We start from the raw sequence: 23,216 nt of genomic DNA on the forward strand, positions 1-23,216 counted from the left end.
CTCTGGCCTAAGGACCAGGAACTGGGGCTGGATTCCTGCCTCGGACTTGGGGGAAGAGGTCATTTTTTCCTCCTCCGTCCTCCCCATGCCCACACTGGGGCTCCCTGACATGGGTGGTGGTGATCCCCAGGTTGAGAGCTCCGGGGGGCGGGTCCGCCTCCTTATCCAGGGTCCCCACCGACCCCAGCACCGTGAGACAGGCTGGGAGGGCAGCTTGGAGGGAGTGCGTTGGCCAAGCCCTCGGCCCCCGGCTCGCATCTGACTGTCTGGGACCCCTTCCCGAGCCCTGAACACAGACGCTCAGAGAGGGCGGAGGCAGCAGGCGGAGGCACAGGTAGAATAAATAGAACTTTATTCTTTATCCAGTAGATCTCAGTGGAAAGTCCAACAGTAACAGGTGCACCAGCGGGCTCCAGGGGGATGAGACCCCAACCCCGGGGCGAGGAGGGCAGGGCAGAGCCGGCTCCCCCAGCCCAGGGGTGTAGGGATGCAGGGTGGGGGACCCCCTGTAGGCCCGTCCTGCGGGGCAAGGAGGGGGCACAGGTGTGGGGCAGGTGGGGAGCAGGGGCAGGTCAGGGAAACGGAGGAACTCAGGCCAAGTGTGGGCCCATCTACTGTCCACAGTGTGTGTGTGTGTGTGTGTGTGTGTGTGTGTGAGAGGGGGCCCCGTGGGGTGCTGGTGGCTGTGAGGCAGGGGGCGGGGGCAGCACAGTCCCCTTGGCTGGCCCCTTCACAGTGGGGGCTGGGGGGCTTGGATGACGTGGGTCCTGACGGGGAGGCAGCTCCGCCCGGAGACAGCGTGTCCACAGGGGCCCCGGCTTTGTCCCCGGGCGGAGGCAGGTGGGTAGGCCAGGAGCCCCTGCTTCTTGGGCAGCCGGAAACTGCCCCCACCCAGTGGTCAGGCGGAGGGAGACAGGGCACAAAGGAGGGCCCGGTGGGCTGGGGACGTCAATATTTCACAGTTTGAAGGAGAAAACCGAGGAGAAGAGGCGGAGGAGGGCTGGGGGGTGGGGGAGAGCAGGAGCCCCTCTGAGCCACGCCCTCCCGGCCCCTCCCTCCAGCTCTGAATCCAGCTCCCCCCAATACACAGCACAAATTCCTTCAGTATAAATGTGCTTAAAATGAAAATTCTTATTTAAAAAAATCAAAACAAAAAAATTAAAATAAAAACAAAACCAGCGCGAATTAATACCTGGGGTTGGTACGGCGGGGTATGTACAGGGAAGCCCGCCCCGGCCCACCCCGCTGTCACCAACCGAGGCAGGCGAGGGCCCCAGCCGGGGCGATGGCTTGTGAGTCGGGCGGGCGGGGGGCCAGGTCCTGGAAGTTGCTGGTGATGAACATGTGGCGAGGCGGGCAGGCGGCTGTCCCGACGGGGGCGAGCCCCAGGCCCGGGCCGGGGGCCTCACTCAGTTCACAGCTTTGCCCCTGCCGTCAGCCCAGGCTGCAGGGGTGGGCGGTCCATCCCGGACCCAGGCCTCTGTCCAGAGAGCCGCTGCCCCACCCCCCCAGTTCTGTCTGGGAGGACAGGCGGGGCAGGGCTGGCAGGGGTCGCATGGGCGGCAGGAAGGCAGAGAGAAGCCGGGGCGTGGGGCAAGGGCTGTGTCCATGTGGCGCGGGCGGTCACGGGGAGTGGGTGGCCGGGCTGCTTCTGTTCGAGCTGGGGCTGAGGCTGGGGCTGCAGCTGCCCGGCGGGGGCCCCAGGCCACCCTCGTCCCGCCCCCCGCCCCCCTGCTGTCCGCTCAGAGTGTCCAGGCCCTCCGAGTTCTCCAGCATCTCCTGGATAAGTGGCGGCATGGAACCCGGGATCTCCATCTTCAGCGTGATCACCCGCTCGGCCCCTGCAGGGAAAGGCCAGGGTCAGCGTGCCGGCCACGCCCCGCTCTGGGAAGACTGGGGTAGCAAGGTCAGCACCTACAGCTCCTCCTTTGGGACCCATTTCTGTGACAGAACCCAAGTCCAGGGGCTTGCGGCAGGAGGGCGGTGGATCTGAGCCCAACCTTGGTGCTTCGTCCTGCAGACGCCTCCGTGACACCCCACCCCCGACTCCCGAGGTGGGAATCTAAGGCCGGCGGCTGTCAGGTGACCTGCTAGGGGCCGTGCAATGGTGAAGTGGCCATGGCAGAGCTCACAGGGACAGGGGTGGGGCTTCTGAGGGCCTCGGTCTAGCAGGGATGGCGACAGGGTCCCAGCACTGGATGGGGGTGCAGCAACCCTGCCGGCCCGGGAGCCTCACCCTTGGCGCTGATGCTCCGCAGGTCGGTGATCTTCATCAGCATCTTGGGGAACATGTGGGGGCGGCTGGGTCTCCGCTTCCGCACGTACACCTTCAGCGCCTCGAGCAGCGGCTCCTGCAGCATGTCCACCCTGTCTGGCTGCTCCAGGTCCTGCCGGTCTGAGGAAGACAGGGCCACCCCCTGAGCAGCTGCACTTCCAGCCTCGGACACTGGGGGGCGCACTTGCCCAGGCCACAGCCAACAGTGGTCCTGCATCGGTTCTCAGAGGCCTCTCCCAGAAGGCAGGGCTGGGGGGGTCCCTGGGCTGCCGGCGGGGACAGACAAAGGCTCTTAAATGTGAGCACGGAGGGGCTGCAGGTGGAGGGGCGGCCCACAGTGGGGGTGGGACCCCCGAGCACAAGGCAGCGCCATCCTGGAGGAGAGGAGATGCCCAGGCAGGCCTCGGGCTGGTGGCAGCAAAGGGCAGACATCACAACAGTGGCGCATCTGACAGCCGTGGGTCTCTCCCTGAGCACACTTGTTCACCACCTCCCCTAGCCTCCCATCGACTCCAGGAGGCCAGCACTGGCCCCGTTTTGTAGAAATGTAGGCTCAGACAAGTTCAGCCATCTGGTCAAGGTCACACCCACCACCAGGCAGAATCTGAACCCAGGTGGTCTGACTCCAGCCCCCAGCCCTAGCCCCCCAGAAGGAGGATGCCCAGGAACAGAGGGGCAGAGCTCAGGTCCCTGGTCCTCGCTACTCTGGGCCTTGGTTTCCCCTTGAGGGACCAGGCCGGGCGGCAACTGAGCATCCCGCAGGAGCTCCGGAGGCTGCACCCCATTGCTGGGCCTGGCCCCAGCCCCTGCCCACCTCCACAGATGAGGCAGATGGCGCTAAGCAGCCCAGTCTCGGCATCGTCCATCTCCAGGGGCAGCAGCTGGTTGGCGAAGGCGAAGACCAAGTCGGTGAGAGGTCCGAAGCCAGCGTTGTGCATCTGGGTCCGGTTCAGGGTCAGTCCATCCGAGAAGGTCATCGTGTCCTGCTCGGGCGTGTACCGCGTGCAGATCCGCAGGATCTGGAGGCCGAAGACGCACAGGTGTAGGGATCCAGCCCCAGCACTCCAGGCCCAGCGCACCCCAGACGACCACCAGGCAGGCAGCCAGAGTGGCGCTGTCCAACCAAGTTCTCTACCCTGATGGAAAGCATCGGGGTCGGCGCCATCCCCATCGGCAGCCAGCAGCCACAAGTGGCCGTGGAGTCCCTGCGATGCGGCACGGAATCGAGTTTGGTGTTAATTAACAGCCGCCCCGCCCGCGAGAGCAGCTGCGGGCCTTGGCGGTGCGGGCGGGCCTGGGAGTTTAAGGGAAGCCAGAGTTTGCAGGAGGTGCGGAGCGTGGCGGGTTGAGGGCTAGTTTCCAGGACGAGCCACATGGGAGCGGGTAGTGAATACATGCCTGCTTGACTGTGCCTCCTGCTTCTGGGGCCTGGGGCTGTGAGGCCCCCGTGCAGAACCCGAGACCTCCCACCCCACCAGCTCCTCCGCGGCACAGAAGGAAAACGTCAGACTGCTCAGATCCCAGGTTCCGCACCCAGAGGCGGCCGAGAGGGAACCAGCAGACTGAGGCCCGGTCGGGGCGACAGAGCAGAGTCCTCCTTCCAGCCTTGGTCCTGACAGTCTCCCTACTACCCCACATCCTGCCCTGCCTGTCCACATGCAGGGCTCCACCAACTACTCTGCCTTCCCCCGAGTCAGGCAGGTCTCACAGCAGCAGGCCGTGCGTCCATCTGTCCGCCTCCTGCACCCAAGTCAGGGACCCCCCGTGCCTCTCCTACAAACCCCTCGATACTTCCTCCTCCAGGACGCCTCCTCGGGGGCAGGCGGCCACGGCCTCCCCACCTCCACGCGACCTCTGCTCACGTATGTGTTGCCCCTGTCACACGGAAGCTTTCGGGAGGGGAGGTGGTGGCCAACACCCCAGTGTTCCCGACAGCCAGCAAGGTGCGCGGTGAATCTCACGACGCAGTGGGCGGATGGATGGAAGGGCCGTTGGACAGACGGGGTGAGGCCGGGAGACGCACGTGTGGGGGAGTGGGGAGGCTGTGCATAGCAGGACGCAAGCAGCCAAGCGGGGAGGTTAACTAACTACGGGGACGGGAAGAGGTGGGGCCCCAGGGCAGGCAGCAGCTGCATGGCTGGGAGGCCAGGGCACAGATCCTCACCAGGATGTCCAGGCAGGCAGCCTTGAGGAGGGTGATCTGGTCAGCGATGGTGAGGGTGGTGAAGCCGGGCAGCTGCTTGGCAAACTCCACGGTCTTGATGATGCACTTGGTGGAGAGTTCACTGAACTTGTCCCAGAGGTCGATGTCCAGGGAGACGCGCTGCTCTGAGCTGTTGTTCTGGGGGAGGGGGAGAGTGAGGCCCTCTGTGGACTTCCCCGCCCCCCACAGGTCCCCGCAGAGGGCGGTGGGGCCAGAGGAGGGGTGCCGTACCGTAGTGTACTTGCCCAGCTGGCAGAGGGCGGGGAAGGTCTCCTGGTGCGCTTTGCGCACTTTCTCGATGAGCTCCCCCACCTCCGGCGTCAGCGTGTAGCTCTCGGAGCACTCGGGCTTGGGCGCCTCCTTCTTCTTCTTGTTCCGGTCGTTCCGCACAGCTGTGGAGGGCAGGGGCCGGGCTGGAGGACAGCTGTGGCCACAGCCCGGCCCTGTCCAGAGCTCTTCCCACCAGACTGACACCCGCTGAGGAGGTCACGGCGCTGGCCATGCACACGCATACACGGTATACACACCACACACAGCCAGACGCCCCCACCCCCACCCGCCCCACATGCACACACCCACAGTCCTGCAGTGGCCTCGCACACTTGCCCCGTAGCCATTCCACACCCCAGGGACTCGAGGGCAGCGCCCTCCTCTGTGCCTGGTCTGCCCCCAGGTAGGATCTGCACCAGCCCTCCCGGCAGGAGTCCCTGGGGGCGCCTGGGATAGGCTAGGGAGTAGGGTCCCCCAGGATGAGAGTGGGGGCCCCGACAGGACAGTCTCTTGGCCCATTAGCCGGGGAGCTGACAAATCACCGGGGGCGCTGAGCCGCACACACCGCTCGGCTTTAAAGAAGCGATGGGGTCGTTACCAGCCGATTATCCCAGACACACAATCACTCACAGGGCCAGTGGTGGCGGCTGCTGACGAGGGAGGAAGGGAGGTGGGGGTGGGGGCCCGGGGAGGGGGTAGTGGGTGGGGGGGCGCTGGCATAATTTGGAGATCACTCATGTCGATTCTGCAAATTCAATAAAGTGAAGGGGAGAGAAGGGAGAGGGAGAGGGAGAGTGGGGGGATAATTTGGGAAGAGAAAATTGCAGCTGTGACAAGACGTTTATCATTCGGAAGCTTTAATTCTATTGAAATGGCAGCTGCTCAGCTCCGGGGCACAGAGCAGCCAGCCGGGAGAAGGGAAGGAGGGAGGGAAGGGGGGCTGTTGGTGGGAGGGAGAGAGGGTCCCCACCCTGATCCTGCTGCGATGAAAAGAGCGGAAGGGGGCGCAGAGGGAGGAGGAGGTGACGGCCTTAGGTGAAGGGTCCCGGGCCTGTGGGTCCCACGTTGTCACCCACTCTGCATCAGGAAGCCATGGCTTCCCGGGGGCAGGACAAGGCAACCGAGTCTCCTGTGGCAAGAGGAAGCAGGACACTGCAGGTCCCTCTGCTCCTGTCTGGGCTACTGCCTGTGATGTGAGTCAGAACCACTCTCCGCAGTGCCCCCTCCCCACCTCCCTCTTCACTACCCTCCCCACAAAGGGCTAGGGGGTCCTGCAGACCCCTCCCCCTTCTTCATCCCCCAAGGCTCAGGCTCCATGGCAACGGCCACGCAGACAAGGAGGCGTCTGTCAGCGTCATTTATCTCTGACATCATCAATCACTGGTCACCACGGCAACACCCATGATTCAACACAAGAGGGTCTCCCTGTCCAGCCCTTCCCTCCCTTCCTCCCTCCCTCAGGCCTCAGCTGAGCCCAAACGGAAGACCCCATTTCTCTGGGACCTGAGAAGTCCCAATTCTGTCTTCAAACTCCAGATCTTCAGCTTCACCACATCCTGGCTTTTCAATCCTTATGCAAAGCCCTCCAAACCCACCCAGCACCCCTCGGATCCCAGGCCTCTCCCCTAAGACACACGCTCGGAAAGGACTCAGGGAACCCTGGGAGCAAAAACACACACACGCACATGCAAGGACACACAGCCAGTCGCACATGCACACTGGACCTGCACACACACACAGCCAGCCAGAATCTCACAGGTCCCTGCAGCTTTAGCCACACGCCCCAGCACGCATGCTCAGACACACGTGCACACACAGCCACAGGGCCCAACGGCCCGGCCTGCAGGAGCACCACGGGCCCCACCCACGGCCAGTCCGGCCTCCGCCCGTGGCACTCACACTCCTTGGACATGCCCACTTCGAAGCACTTCTGCAGCCGGCAGTACTGGCAGCGGTTCCGGGTCACCTTGTTGATGATGCAGTTCTTGTCGCGGTGACACGTGTACACCATGTTCTTCTGGATGCTGCGGCGGAAGAAGCCCTGGGCACGGAGAGGGGAGAGTCAGGTCACCAACACCCACAGCGGGAGTGGCGCCCAGCCGGCAGTCGCAGCTGGGGAAAGTGGGCCAGGCCAGCGGCTGCTCCCAAGCCTTCGCCCATCACCCCCCTGAGCAGGCCAGAAAAGATGGGGCGATGAGTCACCCCTGGGAGAAGCCCGCTACTGCCTCAGCGCTACGAGGTGGGCAGGAGTCTTCCCCCAGCCTCCATCCACACACCTGACCCCTTCCCTCTAGGGAGAAGGACCTCGGGCTGCTGCTGAGTCAGGAATTGTAACCCGTGGGGCTGGCTGGGACAGAGGCGGGAATCTGGAGCCCACAGCCTGGACTCAGACACGTGAGCTGGCCAGAGACGGAGGCACTCATGCACTCACACACGCTCAGGAGCCAGGTGGCAAGACCCAGTCACCACCCGGACAGACGTGCATGAAGCACTCAGAGATGGACCCGGGCTGGTCAGAGGCCCCACACCCAGGCTCCCCAGGGACACAGATGAGGAACAAGTCAGAAACGACCTGACAGAGCAGGCAGACACACACAGTCTAGGTCCTGAGCTGTGCCCTGAACCTGTGTCCCACACCGACAGGTAGCTGATGGGCAGCCCAGAGCCCCAAGACTGTACAGCTTCCAAACCCTAATATCTAGAGAGAGAAACTGGTGTGGAGGCTCTGGTCCTAGGAAGAGGACCAGCCAGGCCCAGAGCTGCTGGGGCCTAACATGAGGACGGGAAAAATGCAGACGCTGGGGAGCCCACAGCCTCAGCACCTGTAGGGGAAGCCGAGGCAGGGTTCCGCTCCTAACTGCCGCCTGCCAGGCTGTCATGGCGAGGTGCAGGCAGGGCCGCCGGGGGCAGGCCTCCTGGGTCCCCAGCCAAGAGCCGGTCGGCAGCCAGCTCACCATGGCAACCTGGGCAGCGGTGGCAGAGCGGAGCACGCCCTGCCGGCTGGAGCATGGAGACGGGGGCGGGGGGAGCTCGGGCAGGAGGGGGCCTCTGGTTTGGGGGGAGCCCTGCTCATCTATGGGGGAGCTTCTGTTGCTGGCACCCCCTCCTCCTTCAAGGCTGCTGGCAACTTCCACACACAAGCAAGAGCAGCAGCATCAGGGACAGCCCCTGCCCTCAACCGAATTCTCCCAGGGCGTGACAGCGGGGACATCCCATTTATCTAAGCAAGACTGCCCTTCCCAGAGTCCCCAGTCTCACCTTGCAGCCCTCACAGGCGCTGACCCCATAGTGGTAGCCAGAGGATTTGTCTTGGCAGACAAAGCAGGGCTTGTAGATGCGGGGGAGGGGGGGTGGCGAGGGAGGGCTGGGCACTATCTCTTCCGAACTGCTGCTCTGGGTCTCAATGGCTGGAGAGAGAGAAAGGGAGGGGGCGGTTAGAGACCAGGCGCCATCCCTGATGCCCTGCCCCGCCCTGCTCAGGGTCTCCCTCCAGAGCCTCTCCCAGCCTCACTACTGCTGGCAGGGACGGTCTCGGGAAAGCTGGGACTCCCCAGTCAAGCTTGGGGGAAGCCTTGGGACCCCATCACGCCCGTCTACTTCCCCAGGACCCCGTCCTCAACACAGAAAGCTGAGATCATAAACCATCAGATGTGGGTGTGTGTTGTGTACTGGGCTCTGCCTGGGAGGAGGTGGTCCGGCCCTATTCTTAGGCCTTGCCTCGGGTGGCCTGGCCGGTACTCCCCCAAGTTAGGAAGGAGTTAAGGCTGGATGAGGAGGGAGGAGAGAAGACACAAGCTGGGGGCAGAGGAAATGGGGGTCAACAGGATATTCAAAGCCAGCCACTCCCTCACCCCCTCTGCTTCCGCTTGCCCCTCCCTCCACCCCCCTCTGCCAACAGCCAGGGCCCCTCCTCCACCCAAACAATCCCCAGGCCGAGGACCCAGGCAGACCCAGGCGGGTGTACAAAGAAGAATCCCGAAGGCTGGGGCACAGCAGGTGGGGGTCCCCTGAGATAGGTGGAGAGACCACCTGGGGACAGAGCCCTAGAAGCCCATCACCCTGGGTGCCCCCTGCCTCAGGGGAGGCAGCATGACAAAGGGGGGTCTGTTCCCATCAATGCTCTGTCTGTCTGGCTTCAACAGTATGTCCGGGTTACCACCCCTCCCCTCCTGTTAATTCAGCCCCCAGAGGGCAGCCAGGAGGGGTGACCTAGCCAGCAGGAGCTGTCCCCCACTGACCAAAGCCTCCCCAGTGCCTGGCTCTCTGCCATCGCCCCAGGCAGAACAGGGATGGGCTGGCAGGGGTGGGGGGTGCAGTGTGCTGGATGAGAACCGTACAGCTTCTCCTGCAGCCCTGGCCACCTCCACCTGTGCAAGGCCTAGGAAGGGTGAGGATGCGATCCTGACAGCCCAGCTCCACGCCCCAGCCCACAGCTCCTGGCTCAAACACCTCACGGCCGCGCGTCACCCCTTAGCCGCAGACACGCCCGAGACCCAGGCTAACAGCCTTGGCACCAGAGCCCACATCAGCCTGACAGCCCTGCCCTGCCCAGAGACCAGCCTGCAGCAAAGGGACAGTAGATGCTGTCCCCCACTGGTCCACAGATTCACTCCTCACTGACCTCTCCCAGAACCTCAGCTCCTCATCCCCACACCCAACCGCCCTGGTTTTCCCCCCCATCTCATTCTCACCAGGCCAGACAAGCAAATCAGACAGGCAGGGAGGCCTGAGGACAGCTGCTGGGGGGGGGGGGGTTGGGGTTGGGGGGCCTGGGTGAGGCCAGGAGGCAGAGGGGTGAGCCACAAAGAAGCCCTTTGTTGTGCTAACTTTTTCCAAGACGTAAAAACAGTAACAATAGACAATCCAGACTGGGGGGGGGGGTGTCAAGGACATGGGGGGGGCAGCCATGGCCTAGAATCCCCGCTCAGCATTCCAACAAGCAGAGGAAGAAGGCACTGGCCTCCCTTGTTAATCCACCCTTTGCCCTGGGCCCCGCCTCCTCCCAAGGCCCCACCCCAAAAATGAGCCAGACCAGCAGCAGCGGCAGGACCCAGGGGGCAGGGGGCAGGGAGCAGAGTGGAGGCCGGGAGGCGGGGCCCGGGGAGAGGCAGGGCTCTAAGGCCCGGGAAAGGCACACAGAAATTGGGAGCTAAGGCAAAGTCCAGAGGGTGTGTGCAGAACTGGAGGAAAGTGCTTTTTAAAATGATCTTTGGCAAGACGGGGGAGACAACCCACGCAGGGGCTACAGTTCGGACTCGGTGACACCTCCCACCTCCCTTCCGGCCACTGACCGCAGGCCCTTGAGGCTGCAACACCCCAGCCTGAGAATATCCCCACCTTTCTCCCAGGTAACCCAGCTCTGAGGTTTCTGGCTCTGCCCTTTGAATCCAGAGCTTGGGGCCAAGGCCTCCAGCCCGCAGCCTAGGAAGACCAGGTAAAACGACCCAAGGCAAAAGTGTGAGGGACCCCAGGCGCCCCTCAGTTTCTGCGCGAGTTAGGATACAGCAGGAACTCCTGCACTCGGGAGAGGCAGGGAGAGGCCGCCCGACCCGGCCTCTCCCCTAACCTCCCTACCCAGAGGCCCTGGCCCACAAATCCCTCTCCAGCTGCAGAAGGGCTCAGGCGGGAGAAGAACCACACCTTCTCAGCTCAAAGTTCCAGCGCCCAGCGGAGGGCTGGAAGCGGACCAGGAAGCCAGGCGTCCCCTCCCGCCGCCGCCAGGGCGCCCCTCCCCCGCACCTCCCTCCTGGCCGCCGGGCGAGCTGAGCGCTCCGGATTCCCCACGCCCCAGAGCCGTTCGTTCGCAGGCTCGCACAAGGGGCCGGTTTCCTGGAGGAGATCAGCAGGAAATCAGCCGGGCCCCCGGCCAGCGACTCCCCTTCCCAATCCAGCTGGCGCCCTCTCCTCTGCAGCTCCCTAAACAGCCCCCGGGGAGGGCTGGGGAGTGGGCTCTGGGCCCTCGGTGCTGCCCTTCCTCCTCCTGGGAAGCGGGTGGGGGTGGCTCCGGGTGTAGCCCGGCGGCGGAAGAAGGCCCCTAGCCCAGCGGCCGGCTGATAAGCATCTCCCCCTCCCCCCACTACGGGCATCCACGTGCTTCACATTCTTGGACGTCTGGGAGCGGGTGGAGGCGTGAGCGGCGCAGACGGGTGGGGGACAGATGGGGAGCCACGTCCTGTGCACCCCTTGTTCTCTAGTGCATGAGAAGGGGACTGCGGGGGGGGGGGCAAGGTCCAGGGCCCTGCAAGACCCAAAAGGTCTCCTGCCACAGCTAAGCCTCTCCTGCAACCCTTGGCAGAGGGGAAGGGGGAGGGGAGAATTCTCAGGGAGGGGCTGCAAGGCAGGTCCAGGCGCTGGGAGACCTCCACCCACACCAACGGGCTCCTTCCAGGGTGGCTAACATTGCCCCCACAAACTCCATACTGCGCTGGGTCCTGACCTTGGCCTCCAGGTCCTGCTCCTTCCTGTGCCTCAGAGCAGCCCCCACACCGCCATCACAGCCAACCCCCAGCCTTGGGGACTTCACTGACACCCCCACCCAGAGATTACAGGAACAGGAAGCCCAGGTCTGTGGCTCTATCCCACCCCAGACCCCACTTCCCCACGTCCAGCGGTTGGGGGAGTCATCGGCTGCCTCACTCTGGCCCTCCTCCCCCTCTAGTTCAGTGCCAGGAAGAACTGAGCTGTCCCCACCAGACACTCAGGGAGAGCCGGGCTGGAGCCCCAGGGCTCGGGTCCCAGCTTCCACCCAGTCCTGTGGAGAAGGCAGTGGAAGGTGTAGTAGCCCTGATGACCCTGTCCCTGTTACCCCCACCGAGCCGGCTCTGGTAGAATGGTCCTGGCATCACCCCTCATCTCTGTCCCCTTTTCCAAAGCCTGCGGTCACTCACCCTCCCTTCTCCCCTCTGCAGCTTCTACAGCCTTTTCTGCCCTGGAGGCAAAGGTCAGGGGCAGGACAGTAGGAAAGGCTAGGGTTCAGGAGGTGCTGGGAGGGTAGAGGTGGGCTGTCTGCCTTGTCTCTTCCTAAACCAAGGGGGGCTGTGTGTGTGTCTCTTAAGGGGTTAGGAATCCTTTACCCTCCGACCTTCTCCAGTCTCCCTGGGCCCCAGAGACCCACTCCTCCCCTCCTCCCTGGCAGGCAGGAGGGTGGGAGAACCTCCAGGGAAGAGCTGAGCCCAGAGCTGGGTTAAGAGGAAGGAACCTGAGCCAGCTAACAATAACCCCCTAGCACCTACTTCCAGCCACCTAGCAGTACTGCCTCACAGCAGGCCATGCACACGCCCAGGTGTGCACTACCTGGCTCACCCCTCCTGGGTGTGCACAAAGCCCCTCCATCCCAGAGGAGCCGGAGGGGCATCGGGCAACAGGGCGAGGTGCCCAGGCTGCAGGATGCCAGGGCTCTCCTCAGTGCCCCTCTCAGGAAGGGACAGTGCAGGGCCTGGGCCTACCCCCAAGTGCAGATGGGGTAACAAAAGGACGCCACTCTGCAGGGCTGGGAGGAAAGGAATTCCTTCTTTCCAGAGCCAGCCCCAGACCCACAAGAACAAACTCATCCCCCAGAGGAGACAACCGGATTAGGATTAGAGGGAGGGAGGATTCTTCCCACCAGAGCAGCTTCTCCCTCCATTTATAGGACAGAAGCCTTGAAGATGCCCGCCAAGTGTCGGCCCAGGACAACCCCCAGATGGCCGAGATGCCCCTCCCCGAGATGTGCGCGCTGGGCTGGATGGCCAACGGGCCTCTGATGAAGTTGCTCCCTCCTGCCACACCCCACTGTCAACACCAAAGACAGGGAGAGCTCCCCTGACACCCACTGTCATGACGCAGGCACAGGGGCTGGGTGCAGCAGCTGTCACACAGGGAGGGGGGCCTCTCCCCCAGGTCTTGGCAGGAGTGGGATCTGGAGGGGTGGGCCCTCCTCCCTGGAGCAGGCAAGCCCAAAAGCAAGGACCCTTACCCAGCCCCCAGCCTTGCTGTGAAGCAACTGGATTTCAAGCCAAGAAGACAGAAACTGCGGCAAGGGGTCCTGGGCTTCATGTGCCCCGGAAAAAGTGCGGACGAGAGAAACAAATGTTTCCTCCAAGAGCGAACCCTCAAAGTTCCTCAGCCCGAACATAACTGAAATAGCTCCCAGGATTACTGGGGCGGGCGAGAGGGGGTGGGGGAGTCCAATTGTCCAGCGAGGACACCGAATTGCAGCAAGAGACACGGGTAGTGAGGGTAGAAACAAGACCCCACCTCGACTCCTGGTCCCCATCTCCCCGGATAGGAACGGACGCACCACCGCCCACCCGCACCCCCGGGGCGTACAATGGCAGAGGGGCGGCCGGTACGTACAGTGGTTTGAGCCATTCCAAAGCGGAGTCCGGAGCGGGGTGGAGTAGGGACCAGGGGCGGGGAGCCCCTTCTCCGGAAGCAAACAGGCCCGGTTCTGGTTATAAAAATCCACCACTAGGAATGGGTTAGGGGCGGGGGTGAGCCCCCCCACTTCCACACTCTCGTACATCGTCCCCCGCGAAGACAGGAGGTCCGGGCGGGGAAGACCTGCGCGCCGCCTCCCTCACTCAGCTGGCGGAGCCATCCGAGCACAGCAGCTGGGGGCGAGGGGCACGTCCCCTCGCCCCGCCTGGCGACTGGGCAGGGGGCGCCCCCTGCCCTGAAGCCCCCGCCTCTAAGTCCGCCGGTCGTTGCGCCAGTCCCAAGTGAACAGCGGAGAAGTTGTGTGTGCGGGGAGGTGGGTCCCTCGATCCTCCCACGGAACGCCCGACAGAGGCCTGGGAACTCAGTGGCTTCACCTCGAGGGGCTCCGGTCTCCAGCCTCTCGGGGCCTGAGACAGAGGACCGCGGCTCCCCGAGTCCGCAGCCCGGGGGCGGGATCGGCGCACGGCGGGGGGGGGGGTCACCGAACACTTCCTCCTGCCGGCCGGGGCTCCCGGGTTTCTCCGGAGCGAGGATTCCGGGTGGGGGTGGGGACCCTGCGGGCTCCGCCTCCGCTGAGCCGGGGGCGGCGGCGGCTCGCTCGGTCTCCGGCGGCGCGCGCCGCGCCCCCTCCCTGCAGGCTCCGCCCCGCTCGGCGCAGGCTCCGCCCCTGGCTTAACCCTTTCCTGGCGGTTCCAGCCGCAGCGACGAGACGCACAGGACCGAGAGAGGGAAGCGACGTGAGGACAGGCGGATGAGGGGGAGCCTGGGAAGGGGGAGGAGAAAAGAGGGACAGGAGGAGAAAAAGGCACCGGAGGGGAAGCACGCAGAGTACGGGGAGGGGAGGGGTCTGCGGGCGGGGGCGAGGACGCAAGAGGGGCGGGCGTCTAAGCCCTTCCCAGTTCCGGCTCCCGGCCTCCCCCGTGGTCTGGTCAATCCCCGGCCCGGTGATTCCGTGGCTGGGGAGCTGATGGGGCGGGGAGGACGGGGGTGGTCCCGGTGTCCTCCCCCTAGCACACACCCCCCACCCAGCCCCGGCCTCATTTGCCTAATGCAATGCGGCTGAACTCTCGCTGAACTCGCCTGGCGGCGTCTCACCTCCGGGTGACCCACCCACCACTGCCCGTCACTTCGCCAGCGCACGGGGCCCGGCCGGGTCGGGCCGGCTCCCCCGGAGACGCGCAGCGCCGGGGTGCATGTGGCCAGGTGTTAGTGCCACGAACGCGGAGTGCCGGGTGTCCCCGGCTGTGACACTGAGCAGCTAGGGTGCCGTGTCCGAAAGAGACGGCCGTCGGTGACATCACTGTGTGACTCGGACCGCCCGCCGCCAGCCGAGCTGCCGGCACACACAGCGGAGGGGGGCTCTCCTCCTGACGCTCGGCGCGCTTCCGGCGAGCAAAGCCCCGCCCAGGGTGTCTCCCAGCTGGGGAACCAGGCTCAGCCCCTCCACACGGGCCGGAAAGATGAAAGGAGGCTGGTGCCTTCCCGCTGATGACTTCCTCTCGGAAGCCCAGGGATGCCTGTTCCGTAGGAAGAAAAGCCGAAGCTGAGCAGGTCCCTAGAAAGAGGAGACGCCGATGGAGGGGGTATCCTAGTGCCTTGAGAATCTACTTGCTACCCAAGGATATTCTAGAAGCCAGGTTCTCTGCATATGTTCTCATGTAATTCCACAGTGACTCCTTGTGCATGCCCGCCGAGCGCAGAGTGGGTATTTGAACTTGCTGCCAGTCATGCTGTGCTCCCTCCAAGTCATGCCCATTCCAGAAACACGTCCTGAGTGCCTTCCATGTGGACACCCTGGTGAGCCTGCGCTTGGAGACCTTACGGAGTAACAGTCAAGCAGATAACAAATATGCGTATAATACACTACACGTAACTGCAGATTGAGGTGAGGGGTACTGTAGAGTGGTGGTCTCTGATGGAGAATTAATGTCGGTACCCTATTTAGGCTGATGGGTCAGGGAATAAGCAGCAGGGACTAAAGAGGTCAGAGTTCCAAGGAGTGTAGTCCCAATAAAAGGGAACCAGCGTTGGGGTGCAGGGGGTTAAGCCACCATCCCACACTGGAGTGCCAGTTAGAGTCCCAGATGCTCCGGTTCCGATCCAGCTCCCTGCTAATGTGCCTGGAAAGGCTGCGGAAGATGGTCCAGTACCTGGGCCCTGCCGCCCATATGGGAAACCAGAATGGAGTTCCTGGCCCCTGGCTTCAGCCTGGCCCAGCCCTGGCTGTTGCCACCATTTGGGGAGTAAAACAGCAGATGGAAGATATTTCTCTCTCCCTCCCTTCATCCCTTCCTGCATCCTTCTTGTTTTTAAAATATTTATTTTATTTATTTGAAAGGCAGAGTTACAGAGAGAGAAAGATCTTCCATCTACTGGTTCACTCTCCAAATGGTCACAACTGCTGGTGCTGGCCCAGGCTGAAGCCAGGAGCATGGAACTTCATTTGGGTCTCCAAAGAGAGTGGCAGGGGCTCAAGCACCTAGGCCATTTTCTTCTGCAGTCCCAGGCACATTAGCAGGAAGCTCAATCAAAGTGGAGCAGCCGAGACATGAACCGGGGCTCATATGGGATGCTGGCAATGCAGGTGGCCACTTAACCCGCTGTACTATATCGCTGGCCCCTAAATAAATCTTTTAAAGAGCCTGTGCAAATGTCCTGGGGTTATAGAAGTTAGCGAGTTCATTCAAGGGAACTGATAGAACACTGGGATGGATTGAGCACTGAATTAAAGAGGAAAAGGTACACAAGCGCAAGCTGAAGAGGTAGGCTAAGGCCACAGCAAGCAGGCTTTTCAATTCTATCCTAAGTTCAGGAGAAGCCATAGAGAGGTTCCCAGCAGAAGACACATAAGAGCTGAGTTACAGCCTGCATAGATCTCTTCCAGCAGCTGTGTGCAGAACAGATTATGAGGAGCAAGAGAGACCAGGCAGAAGCTCCTGCAGCTGTCCAGGCAGCAGACAGAAGGATACGTTTTACAGGGAGACTCAATGGAGGGGTGGGGAAAGGAGGCAGCACGCAGGACTGGTGCGTGGCTTATGCACTAGCAGAGTTCCCGATCCTGCAAAACCAAAGGCCGTCAGGCAGGCGGGTGGGGGCTGGAGGGAGGTCTGCAGTCCTGCAAGTCTTGCCAGGGGACCAGTCTGGGGGAACATGCAGAGGGCTTGCATGCCCGGGGTGTCTGTCCTCCCAAATGATGTGGCACCTGGCGTGCTAGGCTCATGCTCCCGGTTACCAGGTGCTAAGGGGCCTGAGACTCTTTTCCCTTATGAAGAGGGAAAGATCTCCCAAGTGATTATAGCTCACAGCAGAACAGGGAGGAAATAACTCTGTGGTAGACAGATGAGTGTTCTAAGCGGGAAAATAAAGACCCACAGGCCTTCAAAGGAGAGGGGGAGAGTGGCAAGGGACAGGGAACATCTGTGAAGGTTTCTGAGATGAGGCGGCAGTCAAGATGTTCCTTGAGGGACAGATAGGATTTCCGGAGCTAGAGAAGAGGAGCTGGGGTCAGATGCCCGGGCTGGGCAGCAGCAAGGCCACAGAGAAGGTCAAGGCAGAACACCGTGTCCTGGGGGAGAGGGGGGAGTGGGAGATGAGGGGAAAAATGAAGGTTCTTGCCAGCAGCTGGGGCTGGGAGACTTCGGTAGCAGCTGTCTGCAGGCCTCATCCCCCTTAAATGCTTTGTGCTTTGCAGCCCCACAGCAGATGAGGCTGAACTGGACCCACTGGTGCTACCCAGGTTCTGTCCTGTTCCCAACCCCATCTGGAGGGGACAACAAACAGGAAATTATGAGGCCTGGTTCCAGGTGTACACTGGGTCCAGTACAGGGTGGCAGTCCCCCAGCTCCGCCCATCCCCATCATCCCTGCCCTTGAAGGGCACTTGAAGCTCACTGCGGCCATCACCAGCAAGAGGTCACCCTGGCCTCACAGCAGCTCGCCCAGCGAGGGACAGATAAGGAGCCTTGCTTTAAAGATGAAGAAACAGATTCAGAGGGAGGCTGGTGACCTGCCCAAAGCCAAAGCCACGAAGAGTTGTCTCGTAAGATTAAGAGGCAGGGGGTTATCTTTAGGCTGGAGGAAGTCTACCAAATGGGGAGGAGGAAAAGACATTTATTTCTGACCTAGCCAGGGCAGAGCGGACTCCAGTCTACCTCAGGAGAGCCATCTTGACTACCCCACGGTGTCATGAGAGAGAGGAGGAGGAAGGCATTGCCCCAAAATGATTGGCAGAAGAGAACCACTTCCTCTTTCCTAGATGCTACCGTGCAAAGTGTAGTCAGGGCCTGCACTGGACACGATGCCTCAGGTTCTGGCTAGCCTAGGTTCCTCCTCCAGTCCATGCTGGGACCCTGCCCTGATGCCCTGCGGGGGTCTGTGCATTTACTCGCTGGGGAATGAAAGGTGAGGGCACCCATGTTCATGGAAACCCCCAGAAAGGTCCTTTGGCTGACTGCGTGTTGGACCCAGGAAAGGCTTTGCTTGGCAGCATCCCCTTCCCTTGGGCTGTCCCTCTTATTCTCCAGGGAAAGAGAGGGAAGGAGGACCCCGAACTGCACAGGGAAGGAAGTGGCAGAGGACAGGGCTCTGTGTCCTACCCGGGAGTTCCCCCAGACCCTCAGGCCTTGTCCCCACTCTCCAGGTGCACATGCTCATCTGTGGATGGAAAAGTCTAGGCTCCCCCTTTCCAGCTCCCATCCCCAGCTTCCCGCTTCCCTGCCCCCACCCTACAAATTGAAACAGAATCAGGATAAGAACTGTGGCTTTTACACTCTGTTCCTTCAGTGCCTGTCTGCAGATGGGGGGAGGGTGCCTGCTGAGTTCTGCAAGCTCCCTTGGGCTGCTGCGGGCAGATTCGGGGGTGGGGATGGGTGTGAACAGATTGTATCCACAGCTTCCAGGACAGGATGGAGATCTGGCCCAGGCCTCTTATCTTTCTTTCCCTCCAGCCTTCAGGATCCAAAACAGAGCAGGGGTGGCATGGCTGGGGGGGCGGGGAGGGCCGGAAGGGGGCCTTCCTTGTGCCTCCTACTGGAGGCAGAATATCAACAGTGGGGGAGGGGGTTTCAACATTGGCACTGAGCCCTCTCCCGGCTCCCCACACCAGGAACCCCCATGGCAAAGCTGCCTACTGGGTGGTGGAAAACAGCCCCCACCTGCCCCCACTTCACAGCCCTACACACTGGCTGCTGTGGTACTAAACTTCCCCAACCCTGTTTCCTCTTCTGTCAGTGGGGGATAATGTCCCTCTCCCAGGACCTTAGGAATTAAGGTTTCTAAAACAGAGGAGCACAGATGTTGCACCCCATTCTCGCCAACTCCAAGCTATGAAGGGCCTGGGTCCCACACACAGGGTCAAGTACAAGGTGCAGGGCTGAGTGCACCGTGTCTGTGATACTGCCTGCTTCTCAGCCCTTTCAGGTAGCTTCTGGTAATACCCCTGCTTTACAAATGGGAAAACAGGCTGCTCAGAGGGGTTTTCAGGACACAGCAAGTGGCACAACTGTCCAAGTTTTAACCCAAGCTACAGTGCCTATTCCACAACCCCTGGTCAGACTTCAACAGAAAAGGCAGGAAAGTTCTCCCCTCCAGACAGAAGAGTGATAAGAAATAGAGATGCTCCTCTCCCAAACACACAATCCAATCTGAAGACCACCCCGCTCCCCTTAAGCTCTAACCCTGCCCCGCCCCAGCCTCAGCACACAAACAGGCCCACTGACAACCCCTCGGCAGCTCTAGATGGGATCCTTACCAGACAAGACAGCTCTCTGACCCTCTCACCCAGTATGCAAAAGCCAATAATCCCCTTCCCAACACACACTCAGCCTTGACCCCTACTCCTTAGACACACACAAGCATGACCCCCCCTCCCAAAATACACACCACCCTGACCCACCCCACAATGCACACAGAATCCTAAACCTCCAGGGTAAACACCAGTCCCCAGAGGCCATGCCCCAGGGGCTATTGTGGGGGCACAGGGGAGAAAATCCAGTCCCAGCTCTGGGGCCTCTCAACCTCTTTCCCTAGGAGACTGTGGCAGGACAAATACTCACCCCTCCCCAGGGACTAGGAAGGGCTGCCTGCTGTCCCACACCACCAGGACACAAAGGTGCTACCCTCCTTCTCAACTGTGGAGAGGGCTGGGAGGGGAAGGAGGACCATTTCCACACCTTTGTTTGGTGGGGATGGGGCGAGGTGACAGAGGACCAGAGCACCCCATTGTTGTTCCCTGCAGGGATGGAGGGCCACCCACTTCTACTCTACCCCTCCTAGGGACTGCCTGAACCTCCGTGCAGAGGCAAAGCTGCCTCCATCTCTGGGGCAGGCCTGTCTTGCTTCCCTACCCAGAGCTGAGGTGCCTTGCACAAGAAGGAGGGAAGGGGGAGGGGGGCCAGTGCTGTGGCGTAGCGGGTAAAGCTACCCCCTGCAGTGCCGGCTTCCCATATGGGCACAGGTTTGAGTTCCAGCTGCTCCACTTCTAATCCAGGTCTCTCCATGGCCTTGGAAAGCAATAGAAGATGTCCCAAGTCCTTGGGCCCCTGCACTTACGTGGGAGACCTGGAAGAAACTCCTGGCTTCAGATTGGTGCAGCTCTGGCCATTGCAGCCAACTGAGGAATGAACCAGCAGATAGAAGACTGTTCTCTTTCTTTCTCTCTCTCTCTCTCTCTGCCTCTGCTTCTCTCTCTGTGTAACTCTGCCTTTCAAATAAATAAATAATCTTTTTTTTAAAAGGGAGGAGGTGGACATTGTGATGCAGCAGGTTAAGCTACAACTTGCAATGCCCACATCCCATATCCAAGCTGGTTCAAGTCCCAGCTACTCCGCTTCCATGCAGGTTGAGTTCTGGGCTCTTGGCTCCTGCCTGGCCTCACCTTGGTTTGTGGGCATTTGGGAAGTGAAACAGCATATGGAAGATCTTGATCTCTCCCTACCTCTGACACCTTTCAATTAGATGAAAATAAACTTTTAATTTTATAAAAAAATATTGTTTACTTGACACGAGAGTGACAGATCTTCCATATGCTGGTTCACTTCCCAAATGCCCGCAATGGCCAGGGCTGTTCCAGGCGTGAAGTCAGAAACCAGGTCTCCCTTGTGGGTGGCAAGGGTCCAAGCACTTGGGCTATCCTCTGCTGCCTTCCCAGGATGCATTAGCTGGGAGCTGGATCAGAAGCAGATTAGCCAGAACAGTGCTCTGATACGGGGTGAGGGCGTTGTAAGCAGTGGCTTAACTCACTGCACCATAGCACACACATCCCTTTTTAAAATTTTTGTTTATTTATTTGACAGGCAAAGTGACAGGGAAGAGACCGAAACTTTTTTTATTAAATTGGAGGGAGGAAGATGCCTGTCTCCCTCAGGTCCACTGCCACATCCCTGGTCCCAAGGAGGTGAAGGTCAGTGAGGAGGGAAGAGTTGTTGTTTACTAGGGAGGGGGAGGAGCTGGGAAGGGAGGGGGCAGGAAGGGGGCATTGCCTAACCTGGGTGGGGAAAGCGAAGAAGGCTGCACTTGCCCGAAATGTGGGCACCCCACCCTGGGGGTAGAAGGTTACCAGGGTGGGAAGCCCTCTCCACCCAGCTCTAGGAAAGAGGAAGAGGCTTGCAACACTCAGGGGAGGGTAGAGCATTTGTTCATCTGGCACAGCACAAGCAAGGACTGGGCCAGGTCCTAGCCCCCTGCCAGCCCTGTGGTGATTCCAGGCCCCAGGTGGGCAGTGTAGAGCACCTCTGTTCCTGTCACCTGGGGAAGGACACGTTGTCCACAGACGCCAGGTTGCAGGCTCCAACGCCTCCCCTGCTTAAAAATCCCATCCTGGCAGGATGCAGACGCGATTCTAGCTCCAGTGACCCAAGCCCAGAATATGAATCTCAATCCCTTTAAATACAGTGATTATCCCACTCAGATACACCCATCTATTTCCCAGCAGCCCAGAACCCCCTAGGCTGGCCTCCCCCCATTCCCAGCACAGACTGGACCAGGGTCAGAGTTCCCGGGCCCCATCTGCCTCTCACTGTAGTGTGAGGTGAAGAGAAGAGAGGGAGAAAACAGAAGACGAAGGTTTGAGGAGGGATGGCACGGGAAACTGAGGCAGCACCTGCCTGCCCCCCTTGCCCCAGGGTGTAAAGGAGCACAGAGTGGAGTTGCTGCTCCTGGCAGCTAGTGGGGCCTGGGAGGGAGGGGGCTGCGGCAGAGCCAGAGGAGGCGATCCAGGAAGCAGTGGTGGCGGTGGGCAGACGGCCAGTGTGGGCAGTGAGGCGCCCAGCCAGGGCCTGCCCCAGGGACAAAGAGACTCCCTGGCTCCGGGGAGAAAACGCTGCCCCCACACCAAGAAGGGGGCACTGACCCAGCCCAGCCCGGGCACACAGGGCAGTGGTGCCAGGCAGCCTGCCAACAGCCGTGGGAGGGGTGGTGGGTGCCCGGGGCAGGGTGTTCAGTCCCTGTTGGCCCACAGAGGTGGGACACGTTTCCCAGGTCAGCAGCTGACCGGCCAGCCGCTGTCCATTGCCTTTTCTACTGCTTCCACCCACTCCCGCCCCAGGCCAGGCCCGGCTCCCTCCTCCCCAGCCCTGGCCTAGAGCCCAGCTGGGCCCTGGGGGCCAGAGTTACTGTAAGCGGCCTGGCAGGCCCCAGGCCTGGACTCTGCCAGCTGGCCATAGCTGCCGCCACCTCCCACTACCTGGCTTGGCCAGCCAGGAAAAGGGTATTGAGACCCCTGCCCAGCCAATGGGTGACCCCCATGGCAGAAGGCGGAGGCAGAAAGAAAACACAGGCCTTGCCAAGACCATGCAATCATCCAAGGACAGAGTCCAGGCTGAGCGCCCCCTCCTGGGACACTTGCCCTGTCCACCAGGCTAAAGGGAAGCCCATCCTAGCATGGCCGGGAGCAGGCAGGCTGGCCGGGGAGGAGTGGTTTCCCACCTTGCTCCTCTACTGGCTGGGGATGGAGGTGGGGGGGTGCTCTCAGTAGAGCTGCCATTTCCACCAAATGTTGAGAGGTTTGTTTACCGGTCTCTGGCCTCTTTGTCCAGTCCTTGGAGCTATTTATAAGGCCCTCAACAACAGAGCACAGGAGAGGGGCCCAAGGGGCACCAGGGGCTGGAACATCATGGTTTCCTCTCTCCCTCTACCAACCCCCTGCATCAAATATAACCATTGTTATCAGCTCACAAGCTATGGGCTCTCATCCTTGAGCCCCCCAAATGATGGTGCCCTTTGTATGAGGAAAAGCTCCTGGCTCATTGTACCTGCGGTAGAACAGATGTGCCCAGAGCCCAAGCCCTGAGGCCTGCTGCCCTCCACGGCCCCCTCCCCCACTCCCACCCCCACAGCGCCACAACTTACTGGCTGGGGATGGTGTGCTGTATCCACTAACTGGAAGCTGGTGCTGAAGAGTGGTCAGAGCGCCTGGCGGAGAGAGGCCACCCAGCATAGGGGGGAAGAAGAAGGCGTAGGGGGGCACTGGGTACCCATTGAGGTGCCCGCCCCCAGGTGTTGGGCAGGAGCTGCTGTTGCTGGCCATGCCAAGCGGCCACAGTCAGAAGGACAGGCAGACAGTCTGGTGCAGGCTGTGGCGGGCTTCAGGCCGCCCCTCCTCGGGGCATGGGGCCTGGGCCCAGAGGGGGCTTGGGTGGTCAGCCCACCCCCCCCTTCGGTCTTGAAGCTGCTCTCTAAGGTCAGCAAGCAAATTTCAGCCTTCCGGAGGCCCCCAGCCGGGGGCCAGATGGGTTGGGGATGCCCCAAGAGCCAGTCCGTTGGTCAAGCAGTTCTGGGAGCTTTCCCGGGAAGGTCCAGAGCCGGCTTTCAGGGTGCCAAGGATGCTGCTCCTAGATGGGCCCCAGTTCAGCGGCTGGGGGGGGCCACGTCCTGTGACGCTGCAGAAAGAGGAAAGGCAGGTGAGTGGGCGCTGAAGAGCAGGCACTCGGGCATTCCCCATGGAGCTCCCCAACCTGGGCGGCCTGAGATTCTCCTGTGGCACCCAGCTGAGCAGACAGCTGGCACCGTGCCTGGCTGGCAGAGACAGCCTGGGAGCAGGGCCCAGACACTGCTG

General features: G+C 61.5%; 2 protein-coding genes across 4 annotated transcripts in view; both read right to left on the reverse strand.

Moving 5' to 3' along the window:
• Positions 1-335: 335 nt before the first annotated feature.
• RARA (retinoic acid receptor alpha) lies at positions 336-22,689 on the reverse strand. Of its 3 annotated transcripts, none has more exons than XM_070060737.1 (8): positions 22,511-22,689; positions 8,007-8,155; positions 6,648-6,789; positions 4,710-4,870; positions 4,440-4,616; positions 3,090-3,294; positions 2,237-2,395; positions 336-1,841 (listed from the first exon to the last, which is right to left on the reverse strand). In XM_070060737.1, exons 1-8 carry the CDS (start codon positions 22,686-22,688, stop codon positions 1,624-1,626), a joined length of 1,389 nt encoding a protein of 462 aa, XP_069916838.1. In that variant the 5' UTR covers position 22,689; the 3' UTR covers positions 336-1,623. The 3 variants fall into 3 exon arrangements, with proteins under 3 accessions (XP_069916838.1, XP_002719400.2, XP_051681628.2); XM_002719354.5 differs by lacking the exon at positions 22,511-22,689 and adding an exon at positions 13,083-13,684; XM_051825668.2 differs by lacking the exon at positions 22,511-22,689 and adding an exon at positions 9,440-9,671.
• A 225-nt stretch (positions 22,690-22,914) lies between these two features.
• The window catches only part of CDC6 (cell division cycle 6), a 44,281-nt gene continuing 43,979 nt past the window's right edge, over positions 22,915-23,216 (reverse strand). The window contains exon 13 of the transcript XR_011383480.1: positions 22,915-23,040. The gene's annotated coding sequence lies outside the window, so the exon portion shown is untranslated. The remainder of the gene's footprint in view (positions 23,041-23,216) is intronic.

Source organism: Oryctolagus cuniculus, chromosome 17 (assembly GCF_964237555.1).
Source record: "Oryctolagus cuniculus chromosome 17, mOryCun1.1, whole genome shotgun sequence".
Lineage (NCBI taxonomy): Eukaryota > Metazoa > Chordata > Mammalia > Lagomorpha > Leporidae > Oryctolagus > Oryctolagus cuniculus.